This window comes from Larus michahellis, chromosome 16 (assembly GCF_964199755.1).
Source record: "Larus michahellis chromosome 16, bLarMic1.1, whole genome shotgun sequence".
Lineage (NCBI taxonomy): Eukaryota > Metazoa > Chordata > Aves > Charadriiformes > Laridae > Larus > Larus michahellis.
In genome coordinates this window covers 2487340-2502809 of record NC_133911.1, presented here as the reverse complement: position 1 = coordinate 2502809, position 15470 = coordinate 2487340, and the positions used below count along the sequence as shown (strand labels likewise).

The window sequence follows — 15470 nt, the reverse complement described above, 5'->3', positions numbered from 1 at the left end:
GCAGGCAAGGATTTTCATCCCTAAATTCCTCACGCAAAGGCCAGCAAAGGGGGAAATATCGCCCTTCGACGGGGGAAGAAGCACCCTCTGAGCAGGGAGGGGAAACTGAGGCACGGTTACAGCAGGGGCGTCAACACACCAAAGCCCCCGGTGCCACCTCCGCCATCCCCTCGCTGGGGGAAGTGGCAGGGCCTGGGGGACCTCACCGCTTGCTGCAGCGAGAAAAAAAAACAAACCTTTTCCAGATGGGGTCCGGTTCGCCGAGTGTTTCTTCGGAAGCGGAGCTCGCTTCCATCCCGCCCCGCCGCCACTTGTTGCGGTTGAAGGAATAATTTCCCCGCCGAGTGCCCTCCGGCTCACCGCGCTTCCTTCAGGATTTAATAACCAAACACCTTCAGAAAGAGCTTAACTTCAGCCCGTGGAGATATTATTCTCCTCCGCTGCTGCATATATATATATATTTTATTTTTTTTAAAGTTTTATATGTATGTATACTTATAAAATATATAATACATGTACATGCATTAGTTGAGTGCTCCTAAATGCAGGAGCGAGGGGCAGTGTCGGGGATGCAGGAGCGAGGGGCATCACGAGGGATGCAGGAGCGAGGGGCATCACCGGGGATGCAGGAGCGAGGGGCATCGCGAGGGATGCAGGAGCGAGGGGCATCACCGGGGATGCAGGAGTGAGGGTCATCACGAGGGATGCAGGAGCGAGGGGCATCGCCGGGGATGCAGGAGCGAGGGGCATCGCGAGGGATGCAGGAGCGAGGGGCATCGTTGGGGATGCAGGAGCGAGGGACTTCACGAGGGATGCAGGAGCGAGGGGCGTCACCGGGGATGCAGGAGCGAGGGGCATCACAAGGAGTGCAGGAGTGAGCGGCATCACAGGGGATGCAGGAGCGAGGGGCAGCGCCGGGTTTGCAGGAGTGAGGGTCATCACGAGGGATGCAGGAGCGAGGGGCATCGCGGGGGATGCAGGAGCGAGGGGCATCACAAGGGGTGCAGAAGCGAGGGGCATCACGAGGGATGCAGGAGCGAGGGGCAGCGCCGGGGATGCAGGAGCGAGGGGCATCGCGAGGGATGCAGGAGCGAGGGGCATCGTTGGGGATGCAGGAGCGAGGGACTTCACGAGGGATGCAGGAGCGAGGGGCGTCACCGGGGATGCAGGAGTGAGGGTCATCACGAGGGATGCAGGAGCGAGGGGCATCACGAGGGATGCAGGAGCGAGGGGCAGCGCCGGGGATGCAGGAGCGAGGGGCATCACAAGGGGTGCAGGAACAAGGGGCATCACAAGGGGTGCAGGAGCGAGGGGCATCACGAGGGATGCAGGAGCGAGGGGCATCGCGAGGGATGCAGCACCCAGCGCACCCCCCCCACCCCCACCCCCTTCTCCATCCCACCCTGCTTTTCTTGCGGCGATTTAATTGCTTTCCTCTTTTTAATTGCTCCTTTCAAGGCAGGTTTCTCATCCCAAATCTCCGGCGAGCCCATCTTCAGAGCCGTCCTGCCTTTGGAGCTCAAAGCCAATTTCTCCTTTGCTCCTTATCCCCCCCGGGCTCCCACACTGCTTGTTATGATGATGATGATGATTATTATTATAAATTTTTTTTTTCCCACCCACAGCTTGCAAAGAGGAGGGGGAGAGGGGAAAAAAATCCAGAAGGAGTCAAACTGGCTTGATTAAAGGCAACAGAAGGGGATGACGGGCAGGGAGGAAGGCAACCGGCTTTGCTTGTATCTCCTGGGGAAGAAGCCGAAGGGAAAGCACAGCAGGGCTGGACCACCTACCCACCCTAGAAACCTCTCGGATTTGGTTTCCACACCAAAATATTGGGGGGAAAAGGAAATTTCTCCTTCCCATGGCTGTGACCGGCTCAGGCATCTCATAACCCAGCTTATTGTCCCCCCACAGGAACCCTCTGCTTGAAGGACGCGGCTGTTCTGGCCGTGCTTCTTCCCTTTGCGACGGGACAAGCCGTTACCAGAGCAGGTTCTTTAAGAAAAAAGAAAAAGCCACTGAGAGCCCATCAATCACAGCCCAACGTCTCCATCCTCTTCGGGTACCTCTTTGGGCCGTACCAACATGGCACACCTAGGAGATGCCACCACAACAACCCTGGGAGATGCCACCACGGCACCTTTGAGATATACTACCACCACAACCCTAGGAGATGCCACCAGAGAACCTTTGACACATACCACCATGGCAACCCGGGGAGATGCCACCAGGGCACCCTCGAGACATACCACCGCAGCAACCCTAGGAGATCTCACCAGAGAACCTTTGACACATACCACCATGGCAACCCTGGGAGATGCCACCAGGGCACCCTTGAGACATACCACCACAGCAACCCTAGGAGATCTCACCAGAGAACCTTTGACACACACCACCACGGCAACCCTGGGAGATGCCACCAGGGCACCCTTGAGACATATCCTCATGGCACACCCTGGGCACATGCCCCCACTGCAGCAGCTCTCCAGGGGACCCAAGAGACCCCACCGAGCTCTGCCCACCTTTTCCCACAGCAAAAGCTCATCCCAAAGGCCTACAACCACCCTCTGGGCTGGTGGCCGAGTCGCCGTACCACCACAGGACCTGGACCACGGCACATCCATGACCTTCTGCCCACCTACACCCCATACCGTGCTCCAAGGTGGAAATCATGGCCGTGCATAATTCATCCCCTGACCTTCAGCCACGAATACAACCAGAACATCCTTAATCCCCTGGCCGGGGAGAGCTGTGTGATGTTGGCCACCGGCCAGCCCAAACCAGGCTGAGCTTTTCAATCACTCGGAGGGGCCGCAGGACGAGGGCTGCTCATGAAACCATCGCGCTCCGTCCTCTTTGCAACACGGATGGAGGGCTGAAGACCATCGGCCACCGGGGGTCTGGGCAGGGCCTGGTGCCAACCAAAGGGGATGGAGGAGGAGGAAGGTGGGAAAGGGTAACTCCAGCAGCGTTCGGATGGGCAAAGAACCCGCTTTGAGTGGGGGCTCCTGCATCCTCGGGGGTCAAAAGCATCATGGAAGCAGGTCCCTGTTGTCCATACCTGGTTTTGGCCGCGCTGGCACAGCAAATGCCTCCTCTTGTTCTCCGTGGATGCTCCATACATGATGCATGACCCCCAGCATGAAGGTCAGGAGCCTGTTTCTCCTGGTTTTGTTTTTTTTTTTCCAAAAGAAAAGAACCAACCCCCCCCCCAACCATTTCCAACCCTTCAAGGTAGCAAAAAAATCTCCATTTTAAGTCCAAAAATATCCCCCCTGCAAGCTCTCCGAAGCCAGAGAGGGGCTGCCCCAAACCCCTTGCAGCCCCGTTCCGGCAGCGTCTTTCAGCAAATAAGCAAAAAAAAAAAAAAAAAATCTTTCCTAAACCAGAGCCCTGAGGTTTTACATATTCGGTTTTCGGTCGTTAACGTCGTTATTTCTGCTTAATGGCGTTTGCTGGGAGTTTGCAAACGCGGCCAGCGACAAGTTCGCCGGCTGCCCCGGCACGTTAGCATCCGGGCGAGATAATGAGGCTGGAGGAAGGGATCGATTCAGGGAATATCAAGAAGAAAGCAGTGAAATCAGAAATAAAAAATACGACGATAATAATTAATAGGCTCGGGACGGTGAGTCTCTGTGCAGGACATCCCCAGCTGGGATGAGGGGGTGGGGGCTCAAGCCTTGCGGGGGGAAAAAAAAAAAAAAAAGCATCTTCTAAAGGGTACCAGCGTAGAAATGTCGGCATTTAACGCATTAAATGCATTTTATGGTTAAAAGAGAAAAGCTTTGCTGCCCGCGCGTAGGAGAAGGTGACGGCCCTGCCCGGGGCTGTCCCTCCTCGGGGTGGGATTGGGGTCGGACCACGCTTGGGGTCGTAGGGAGAAACATCCTCGTTATTTAAATGGCGCTAATTTGGGGGGGGGGGGGGGGGGGTAGAAAATAAATAATCCAAGACGGAGCAGCCTCCTGGCGCCGCCGGACCACGCCGGGGAGGGGGGAAACGTCTGCAGCAGCGTCTCCTCCGTGCTTCGAGACCAGCGGCATCCTCATTTTGGGGGTATTTTACATGAAATTGTAGCTCGGGCCGCCGGTGAGCCCACGGGGGCGGCGTCCGGGGTCCCATAAACTGGGGGACATCCCAAATTTTTGACGTGCCATCGCTAAACAAAGCGCAAACTCCGTGGTTGGTGGTACATACAGCATTGCAATAAATATATATATATATTTAACGGTGCAGTCACATCCCATGGGGACTCCCTACCATGCCATGGGGTGATACCCCTCGAGAAGCAGCTTCTTTCCCGCCCGCCGACCCCAAAGGTGGCAAAATTGCAAAGGAAAAATAGGAAAAAAAAAAACGGGTGGGAAAAAGCCACGGGACGCCTCGACACCCTTCCCCCGGGCATCGCTGATGCTCCTGAGGATGCTCGCGGTCCTTTGGCTGCGGATGTTGCGTGGTTGCTCCGGAGACTTCGCCACCTTCTTCGTGCTGTTCCGTGACGGGGAGAAAACTTAATCAGAAAGAAGAAGAAAGAAAAAAAGAAAGAAAGAAAAAAAAAAAAAGACTTTAAGGGCGAAGAAAGAAAAACCAGCAAAGCACATTTGATGGCTAATTAGGAAAAAAAAAAAATATTCAGAAATCGGCGCAAGGCGGATAATCTTTGCTCGCCGGCAGCGGGAGCTGCGCCGTCCCATTTCAAGGTTGAGCGGTCGGGAATATCAATCTGATAATTGTCATGCTACAAATGAAAAATCAAATGGAAGGCGGTTAGAGGATCGCATTATAAATTGATTTAGTCCTCGGACAAGTTTCCACCTCCCCCGGCCCCGGGTTTCTCCGCTGAGGATGGAGAGAGCTGCGGGTACCGGAGATGCAGGCGTCGGGGTACATCCTCCTGCCCCTTTTCCCTCCATCCCGCACCATTTCTTGGGGGTGGCGGGGGGAGGAAAGCGCGTTTTGGGGCTTCCTATCGATTTTTGAGCGTGTGGATATTAACCCCTCGGGGGTGCTGCCGCTTGAAGCAAGGGAGAGAAAACATTTGTGCACCCCCAAAGCCGAGCCGGGTTCCGAAACACCGCAAGGAAAACGGGCTGATTCCCATCGGATTTATTTCCGCGCTCCCCGGATTTCCTCTCCTCCAGAAACCGCACGTACTCAAGCTCCCAAAACCAGGGGATTTCGGTACCAAATAACCCTCCCTTCACAGTCAAAAAACAGCTATTTCAGCAAAAAAATTCCCCCCTCTCACCACCACCCCCCCCCCCCAAGTTTCAGCGCAGCCGGCACCCGCTGAGCGTCCCCCCCCCACCCCAGCTATTTCTGCTTCTCCAAGTGCCCCAATATATACAGATTCCTTCTTTATACAGGTAATAATATACATCATATTTATATATATATATATTTATATATATATATAGATATTCACACGCAGACACACGGACGCCTTCGGAAGAGCCGGCACCTCCAAAGCCCGCAGGGAGGTCGCCGTTCCCACCGTTAAAAACTCCCCCCTCTCCCCACGGCCAAAGCTGGTTTGGTTTTGTTTTGAGTTTTTTTTTTGGGGGGGGGGGGGGGGGGGGGGGGGGGGGAAGCCCATTTTTCCGCTTTTTTTTTTTTCTTCCTTAGAAAAAAAAAAAATAAAAATAAAGGGTGGGACCACCCCCGGCAGCTTTTGGGTGGGTTTTTGTGTTTTTTTTGTTGTTGGTTGTTTTTTTTTGGGGGTTTTTTTTTGTTTTTTTTTGAGGTAGGTGCCGGGTGGATGGAGGCGGCGGGTGACGGGGGGGCGGGTCCCGGTGTGCTATAGCATCAGTGGGACCTGCCAGATGAGCAGGGTGCTGTCGGCATCGCCGCCCCGGCGCGGCGACTCGGCGTTGAAGTTACGGTAGCCCCGACCCCCCGAAACGATGGCCACCGAAGAAATCTCCTTGCGGGGGGAGTCGCGGGCGCAAGGGCGGCTCCGCACCCAGACGTCGGGGTCGTCGGCCATCTCGTAGATGGAACCGTCCTCCTCGGTGTGCGCCGGCGTCCCACCCGCCGGCGCGTCCCGCACCGACAGCAGCTGCCCGGGCAGGTGAGAGGTGGATCGGAGACGATATTGTAATAAAATCCCTTTTTTTCTCATTTCTCGAGGCGGGGGGCCATCCAGCTCCGCCGGTTTCTCTTCTTCACCCTCTTCTTCCTCCTCCTGGTCGCCTTTTAGCACGTCGGGGGCCAGGGTGCTCAAAGCCACCGCCAAAAACTCCACGGGGCCGCCGTGCCCGTTGAGGGACACCATGCCTTTTCCTGCCGAAAAAAAAAAATAAAACAGAGGGGTTTTGTTAAAAAAGAAAAAAAAAAAGCCCAAACCTAAGGTTGCGTCCACATAGGGTGGGGATTTTGGTTTTTTTGGGTGCTGACCGGTGATTTTGGGGATGCCCTCCAAGCGGGGCACGGGCAGCAGCACGATGATGCCCTGGTCGGTGCCCACCCAGAGCGAACCCTGGCAGATGAGGAGGCTGGTGACGCGGACGTGTTTTTGACCTACAAGAAGAGGGGGGAAGTGGAAATAAATTAAAAAAAAAAAAAAAAAAAAAAAAAAAAAAAAAAGAGGGTGAGGGATGATTTCACAGCAGCATCTTCCCCGATAACCCATCCCCAGGGGATATTTTTCCATGACGAACAAGTGCCCCCTCCCTCCCTTCCCCAAAAAGCAAGCGGCATCTTTGCAACAAAGGTCTCCGTGCCGGGAGAGCGCTACAAATATAAATAAATAAAAAGAAGGCGGCGGGCGGGGGGGGGGGAAGAAAAAAAAGTGAGGCTTCTAATGGCAAATGAATATTTTATCGCCGGGACTTAGCGCTGCACGGCGTCGGACTCAGCGAAGCAATAGATCTGCGGAGATGCAACTCCGGTTTCTCCGGGAGGACTTTATTAATGACCTGTCGAGTTAAAAAGGATGAGGGAGCGCGAGTTCAAAAACGCATTAATACCCAACGCTCACTCGCCCGGGAAGAAGAGGAAGTGATAAATATTTTAACATGCCCTAAAAAAAAAAAAAAACCACCAAAAAAAAGGCGACTTAACGCGAGTATCTTGCTTATAACTAATTACGCAATTATGTCGCTCGGTAGCTGGAACAAGGCGGGACACAACCTTGCGAGCCTGGGGGGGGTGAGAGCTGGATAGGTGGATGCGGTTGGGAGACTGGATGGGAAAATGGGGTGCTCGGGGCAGTGGGGTGGGTGCAGGGATGCACGGATGGGGGGCGAGGACGCAGGCTCAGGGATGAGGATGCGGGGCGAGGATGCAGGCGCAGGGATGAGGATGCGGGGCGAGGATGAGGACGGGGGCCAAGGATACGGGCGCAGGGATGAGGATGGGGGGCGAGGATGCAGGGCAGGGATGAGGATGGGGGGCGAGGATGCAGGCGCAGGGATGAGGATGGGGGGCGAGGATGCAGGGCAGGGATGAGGATGGGGGGCGAGGATGCAGGCGCAGGGATGAGGATGGGGGGCGAGGATGCGGGCGCAGGGATGAGGATGGGGGGCGAGGATGCGGGCGCAGGGATGAGGATGGGGGGCGAGGATGCGGGCGCAGGGATGAGGATGGGGGGCGAGGATGCGGGCGCAGGGATGAGGACGGGGGGCGAGGATGCGGGCGCAGGGATGAGGATGCGGGGCGAGGATGCGGGCGCAGGGATGAGGATGGGGGGCGAGGATGCGGGCGCAGGGATGAGGATGCGGGGCGAGGATGAGGACGGGGGCCAAGGATACGGGCGCAGGGATGAGGATGCGGGGCGAGGATGCAGGCGCAGGGATGAGGATGCGGGGCGAGGATGAGGACGGGGGCCAGGATACGGGCGCAGGGATGAGGATGGGGGGCGAGGATGCGGGCGCAGGGATGAGGATGCGGGCGCAGGGATGAGGACAGGGGCCGAGGATGCGCACACATGTACAAGGACGGGGTGCAGGGGTAAGGTTCACACACAGGAGCGCAGATGAAAAGATGGGACGCATGGATGCTCCCAGGGGGAGGAAGATGCAAGGATGGGGTGCGTGGATGCACACACACGTGCAGAGATGGGGTGCAGGGGTAAGGCGCACACATGGGAGCACAGGGGCACATATGGGATGCACGGATGCATGCCTGAGGATGAAGATGGGTGCACCCACAGTGCAAAGATGGGGGTGCGTGGATGCACACGCAAGTGCAAAAGATGGGGTGCAGGGATGAGGAGCACGGGTGCAAGTATGGGACGCATGGATGGGTGCACGGGGATGAAGATGGGTGCGAGGATGCGACCACATGTGCAAAGATGGGACACAGGAATAAGGTGTCCGCATGGGAGCATGGGTGCAAAGACGGGACGCATGGACGCACGCATGGGGATGAAGACGGGTGTGAAGAAGGGGTGCAGAGATGCAAAGACGGGGTGCATGGATGCAGGTAAGGGTGCCCACAGGCACAAAAGATGGGGTGCACAGATGCACACACATGTGCAGAGATGGGGTGCAGGAATAAGGTGCATGCACGGGAGCACAGGGGCACATACGGGATGCATGGATGCACGCGTGGGGATGAAGATGGGCGCAGGGATGCACCCACCCCAGGGATGCAGAGGTGCAAAGTGCAAGGATGGGGGGCATGGGTGCAGGCAAGGATGCCCACAAGCGCAAAAGATGGGGTACAAGGATGCACACACAGGTGCAAAGATGGGGTGCAGGGATAAGGTGCATGCATGGGAGCACGGGAGCAAAGATGGGATGCACGGATGCACGCACGGGGATGAAGACGGGTGCAAGGATGGAGCGGAAGGATGCGCACTCAGTGCAAAGACGGGGTGTGTGGGTGCAGGCAGGGATGCCCACAAGCGCAGAAGATGGGGTACAAGGATGCACGGGTATGAAGACGGGGTGCAAGGATGCACCCACATGTGCGAGGATGGGGGGTTAGGGATAAGGTGCACGCATGGGAGCAAAGATAGGATGCATGGATGCTCGCGTGGGGATGAAGATGGGTGCGGGGATGCACCCACAGTGCAAAGACGGGGTGCGCGGATGCACGCGAGGATGCCCACAAGTGCCAAAGGTGGGGTGCAAGGATGCCTATATAGGAATGAAGATGGGTGCAGGGATGCAGGCAAGGATGCACCCCCAGTGCAAAGACAGCGTGCGTGGATGCAGGCAAGGACGCCCACGAGCGCGAAAGATGGGGTGCGAGGATGCAGAGGTGCAAAGATGGGGTGCGAGGATGCAGAGGTGCACACACAGGAGCACAGGTGTAAAGGCGGGATGCAAGGATGCTCCCATGGGGATGGAGATGGGTGCAGGGATGCACCCACCGCGCAAGGATGCAGGCAAGGATGCCCACAAGTGCCAAAGATGGGCTGCAAGGATGCAGAGGTGCAAAGATGGGGGGCGTGGATGCACCCACAGTGCAAGGATGGGCTGCAGGGATAAGGTGCACACGCAGGAGCGCAGGTATAAAGATGGGATGCTCCCATGGGGATGAGGATGGGTGCAAGGATGCACCCACGGTGCAAAGATGGGATGCGTGGATGCAGGCGAGGATGGCCGCAAGTGCAAAAGATGGGGTGCAAAGATGGGGTGCAAGGATGCACCCACATGTGCGAGGATGGGGTGCAAGGAGAAGGAGTGCACAGGGGAGCACAGGCAGACAGACGAGATGCACGGATGCACGCACGGGGGTGAAGCTGTGCGCAAGGATGGGGTGCAGGGATGCACCCACAGCACAAGGATGGGGTGCACGGACGCAGGCAAGGATGCCCACGAGCGCAAAAGACGGGGTGCAAGGATGCACGGGTATGAAGACAGGGTGCAAGGATGCACGGGTATGAAGATGGGGTGCACGGACGCACACGCTCGTGCGAGGATGGGGTGCAGGGATAAGATGGGCTGCGTGGATGCACGCACGGGTGCAAAGACGCCACCAGCTCCAGGCTCCACAGTCAAGGAGGAGAGACCCCAGCGGTCCAAGCTGAAACCTTTACGCCTCTCACCAGGTAAATTCCTGCCGCAGTTTCTCCGCAAATCAGCACAGCCATAACGCGACGCGTCCGCGGGGCGATGCCCCAACCTGCCCGTTAATTGCAATTAAGAGCCAAGAGGAAAGAGGAGCTCACCCGGCAGGACGAAGGTGGTCCTGGTGGCGATGTTGATCTCCTGCAGATGCTCCAGCGTCTCGGTGTGGAAGAGGCGGATGGAGGAGCCAGAGGAAAAGGCCATCCAGACCCCGCTGCCAGCCTTGATCATGTGCGTGACGCTGGCCTCCGCGTCCGGGTGGGCCTCGAAGGTTTGCTGCCGGCAGGGGGAAATGGCAGAAAGGAAATCAAAAGGGTTCCTGCCTAAAATTGCCGCGATCTCGAGCTCTCTCCAGGAGATGCAAAGCTCCACGGGGACGGGACCGGGGTGACCTTGAGGTCCCCATCCCTCCTCGCCAGCTCCGGCTTGGACAGAGGACACCGAAACCAGCCCAGCACCAAACCGTCCTTGGGGCTTTGGTTTTTTGGTTTTTTTGTTTGTTTTTTTTGGATGACGACACAGCTTTTCCCACTCCTCCTCCAGGGTTTTGGTTTTTCTTCTTTAAAAAGACTCGCTTGCTGGACTAGGTGCATCTGCAAAACTCATCCCGAGATGGGATGAGACCTGCCTGCTTCTCTCCTACCCCGAAAAAAATCAGCGATTAAAGGCTCAGCCCCCCTGCAAGAGCTATTTGGGGGTCACGGACCGGTCCATCGGAGCATTTCCCCTACCAGACGCAGGACGCAAACTGCAGGAAAAACACTTTTTTTTCTTTGCGTATCAAAAAATCACCCCCCGCTGCAGATTTCCCAAAATAAAAACTCATAATAGCATCAAAGGATTAAATCACTGGGGGAGAAACCTGCACGCAGCGACTTCGCCTCCGTTCCTCCTATGGCTTTGAAGCATTTTTATTTTTTTTTTACTTCAATATTTGCTTTATATATTAAAAAAAAAAAAAGAGGAATATTGATCCCCTTCCCAGAGAGAACCACCGTAGAGCATCCCCCCCCCCCCAAAAAAAAAAAAAAGCTTGCCCAAAACGGGGGCGAAGAGAGACTTTTAGGTGACCTCCCCCGTATCCCTCAACCCCACGTGGGATTTATTCCCTGCTGGTTTATTCCCAAATCGCTGGTCCCATCCAGGCAGACCCAAGACCCTAATTTCACAGCTCTCCATCAAATGTTATTTTCACCGTATCCCCCATCCCGACCCCCGGCTTTTTTTTTTTTTTTTTTTTTCTCTCTCCAAATTTTACCTCCCCCATCACTTTTCCTCTGCAAAAATCCCCACCCAGCTCCTGTCGGAAAATAAAAATCAGCGACTGAAAAACGAAGCCAGTCCCCGATGCATTATTCATCCCCGGCACTGCCGCTAGGCTGGATTTACGACGGCTAATACATGCAAAGTAAGTTTGGGCACTAAATGTGAAAATTAAAAGGTGGGAGAAAGTTTTTTTGGGTTTTTTTTCTTTTTGGTTTGGTTTTTTTTTTTTTTATTTTTTTAAAGAAAAAAAGAACTACTCAGCCTTCCCTGTTTATGCAGCCGCGGGAGAGGTCTCAGCATCCTCCTCCCGTGACTCAACGTCGGAGGGAAGGGACCCAAAAAGTGACGAAAAGCAGCAAAAAAAAAAAAAAAAAAAAAAAAAGGTTGTTTGGGGGCAGGGATGCGCATCCTCTGGGGCTCACACCAGTGGGATCCCCCCCACCCCCACCCCAAAGCCATCACTGCGTCCCCCCGTGGATGCAGCACTGGGGGGGGGGGTGTGACGGTGCCGGTCCCTACCTGGGAGCGGAGGCTGGTGGCATCGAGGACGGTGACCTGGTTGGCGCAGCTGGCCCAGAGGGTCTCCTCCAGCGTCAGGAGGGCTCGCACGGGGCCGGTACCCACGGGCAGGCGGGTGGGCTGTGCCGTCACATCCCACAGCCCCCCTGCGGCGGAGATGGCAGGATAAGGATGGGGGAAGTGGAGGGCGGGGGGCGGGGGGGATAGGCAAGAAGATGCTCAGCAACAAGGAAAAATAATCAAAAATAATCAATCCCCTTTTGACGGCGGCTTCAATCACCCTAAAGGGTTGCTGGGGTCGGCCACGAACCCTTCGTGTCCCCCACCCCCCCCCCCCCCCCGGGGATGCCCCCGAGCATCTTCATGCCCCAACCAAAAAGGACGGAGGTTAGTTTGCACGGCCCCCCCCAAAGCCCCTTTGCCCCCACGCAAAAAGCTTTTCCGCAGCAAACAACCAGGGCACCTGCAACGCCTGGGCACGTTCCTCGCTGGAAAAAGCCAAAAATCCCCCCTTTTTATTATTTTTTTTTCATTTTTTATTTTTTTTTTTTAATGTATTTGCTTTTGAAGTGCCACTCCAGAGTGGCGCTTCATCCGATTCATCCGGGGCCGATCTGGAGTATCTCCGGGAACAGCCTCCAATCTGGATTTGGATGAATTCGCCACCAGCGGCGGCGGCCGAGCAGCTTCAATAGATAATTGCTCTCCTTTTTTTTCTTATTCCCAATACCTTTTTTTTTTTTCTTTTTTTTTTTTTTTTTAATTAAAACCACAAGATCCAAGGGATAAAAAGAGCCCTTCGGGCGCTCGGGACCTGTGCTCCCATCGGCGGGGGAGTTTGCAACCGAGCCGCCTTTTTTTCAGCAAATCCTAATTTTCCCCATTTTTTTTTTTTTAAAAAAAGGAGCTATTTCGGGAAAGCTTTTTTCCTTCCAAAAGGCTGGGGATAAGATTAAAAAAACCCACCCCGCAGCCCTGCCAGCGGCTTCTCCCCCTTCCGCGTGCGTTGATGCCCTTGAGATTAAATTAAAGCCGTTTCATTAATTGGCTCGCGCCGGGGCTATGAAGACGGGAAAGGGGACGCGCGGCACCCCAAAAATGCCATTTAAATGGCTTTACTGGCTCCGGGCTGGCCTGGGTGTTGCTCGCCGCAGGTTATTTTCGAGCAAATGAGGGGGTTTTTGTCCAAAAATAGGCCATCGCAGCTCATTATTTGAGGCTCTTTCCTACCCTCTAGCGATGAAGCGACGGTATTTAACAGCCCAGGCGAGGAGTGCCCGGGGAGGAAGGCTTTCGGCAAGCCGCAGCCTTGCGCTGAGCCGGAGACGGGGAAAATTAACCCAAAATCGAGCTAATAAAGGAAGGAGGTGTTGCACGAAGGGGGTTTGGAGGGGATCGCCTTGGTTTATAGCACCGAAAAGGCGATTTTTTAAATTTTTTTTTTTTTTTGGAAAGCAAAAAGCTCGAAGGGGTCTTTGGGCATCCCGGCGTCGGAGCCTTCCCGCAGCCCCCGAGCGCAACCACCCTCCGAGCAAACCCTTCGCTGTGGCAGAAACCCTGCGCCGGGACAGTTTTCCGTATATTTTCCCCCCAAAACTCTTGCCTTCATCTTGGTAAAATAGCAAATTTTATTTTCTCCCCCGGGGAGGAAGGCTTTCGGTAAGCCGCAGCCTTGCGCTGAGCCGGAGAAAATAAACCCAAAATTGAGCTAATAAAGGAAGGGGGTGTTGCACGAAGGGGGTTTGGAGGGGATCACCTTGGTTTATAGCACCGAAAAGGTGATTTTTTTTTTTTTTTTTTTTTTTTTTGAAAGCAAAAAGCTCGAAGGGGTCTTTGGGCATCCCGGCGTCGGAGCCTTCCCGCAGCCCCCGACCAAACCCTTTGCTGTGGCGGAAACCCCTCGCCAGGACGGTTTTCCGTATGTTTTCCCCCAAAAACTCTTGCCCTCGTCTTGGTAAAATAGCAAATTTCTCCCCCCCCCACCTTGAGCTGGGCGGGGGGGGGGGGGGAGGGATGAAATAAGGAGGGGGGAAGGATGAAATAAGGGGGGGGGGGGGAAGGATGAAATAATGGGGGGGGAGGGAAGATGAAATAATGGGGGGGGAGGGAAGATGAAATAATGGGGGGGGAGGGAAGATGAAATAATGGGGGGGGAGAGGATGAAATAATGGGGGGGGAGAGGATGAAATAATGGGGGGGGAAGGATGAAATAATGGGGGGGGAAGGATGAAATAATGGGGGGGGGAAGGATGAAATAATGGGGGGGGAAAGGATGAAATAATGGGGGGGGAAAGGATGAAATAATGGGGGGGGAAAGGATGAAATAATGGGGGGGGAAAGGATGAAATAATGGGGGGGGAAAGGATGAAATAATGGGGGGGGAAAGGATGAAATAATGGGGGGGGGATGGATGAAATAATGGGGGGGGGATGGATGAAATAATGGGGGGGGGGATGGATGAAATAATGGGGGGGGGGATGGATGAAATAATGGGGGGGGGGATGGATGAAATAATGGGGGGGGGGAAGGGAAGTAAATGAAAAACGGCGCTTTTATCACCGTTTTAGCGGCCAGCGCATCTCGCTGGCTTGAAGAACCTCCCACTCCCCTGGTTTTTGGGGTGTCCCACCAAAAAGCTTGCCTCAAAGCATGCAAGGGGGTGCCGGGGGGGGGGTTGGGGGGGGTGTTGGGGATTGCCCTCACCGTTGCTCCTGGGGTAGGCGGCCACGGTCCCATCCTGCAGCCCCGCGAACAGGTAGTCAGGGCTGTGCTTCAGGCAGAGGACGGGCTGCACGCCGGGGCTTTTGCAGGTCAACAAGCACTGCGTCCCCGTGTCCACGCTGCCGTAGACCGCGATGCTGAGGAGGCAAGCGAGGGTGGGGGGGGTTTGGTGGGGGGGCAAAGATGCAGGGAGACCGTGCCGGTCCTCAAGGTTCGGTGCCGGATGTAGGGAGATGGTGGGGGGGGGCTTCACCTGCCATCCCGCAGCCCCAAGCACACGGTGGGATGCGGGGCTGCCGGGGGTTGGTCGGTGGTGGGTTGGGGGTCCCGGGTGCCCGTCGGTTCCCCTTCGCCCCCCGCCTCCGGGATATACTCCATGCACAGCACCGGCGAAGCCACCGGGAAGGACTTTACTGTCCGCGGCACGGAGCGGTTGAGGGAGAAGATCTCCACCTGCCCCCCGGCGCCTTCCTGGCCCCCTCCGACCTGCGGGGAGCCGAAAAAAAAAATAACGGGCGTTAGCACCAGCCAGGAAACACTGGAGAGGGGGGTTCGCGGCCAGTTTGACCCCAAACCTGGTGGGTTTTGCCCCGTTTCAGGGTTGGTTTTGCTCACCCAGAGGTAGCCCTGCGGCAGCGAGGTGCTGACGGCGGAGAAGCCCAGCAGTGAGGACTGCACGGGGTTGTGCACCGCGGCGGCAAGCTGGAGGACAAACCGGAGTATAGGGGTGGGGGGATGTCCACAACACCCCCAAATTACCCCAATGCGTGCAAGGTTTTGGTGCGCCCCCCGCCCCCCCCCCCCCCAAAAATCAGGATGCAGCCGAAGCCCAGTTTGTTATTTCCAAGTTTTCCAGGACGGATTGCACCAGTTTCTGCCTTCGCAACCAACTGGGGTCACACCCCATCCACCGCGGGATTTCTGCCTTTATTTCCCCCCCCAAAA

General features: G+C 55.9%; 1 protein-coding gene across 12 annotated transcripts in view; it reads right to left on the bottom strand.

Moving 5' to 3' along the window:
• Positions 1-5579: 5579 nt before the first annotated feature.
• Positions 5580-15470, bottom strand: part of ARHGEF10L (Rho guanine nucleotide exchange factor 10 like) — a 28149-nt gene continuing 18258 nt past the window's right edge. For all 12 annotated transcript variants that reach the window (XM_074609480.1, XM_074609477.1, XM_074609478.1 and 9 more), the window contains 7 exons: positions 15141-15227; positions 14779-15011; positions 14508-14662; positions 11805-11950; positions 10121-10295; positions 6397-6519; positions 5580-6282 (listed from right to left, as the gene is read on the bottom strand). In XM_074609480.1, coding sequence (XP_074465581.1) covers positions 5798-6282; positions 6397-6519; positions 10121-10295; positions 11805-11950; positions 14508-14662; positions 14779-15011; positions 15141-15227 — 1404 coding nt within the window. In that variant the 3' untranslated portion in view covers positions 5580-5797. The remainder of the gene's footprint in view (positions 6283-6396; positions 6520-10120; positions 10296-11804; positions 11951-14507; positions 14663-14778; positions 15012-15140; positions 15228-15470) is intronic.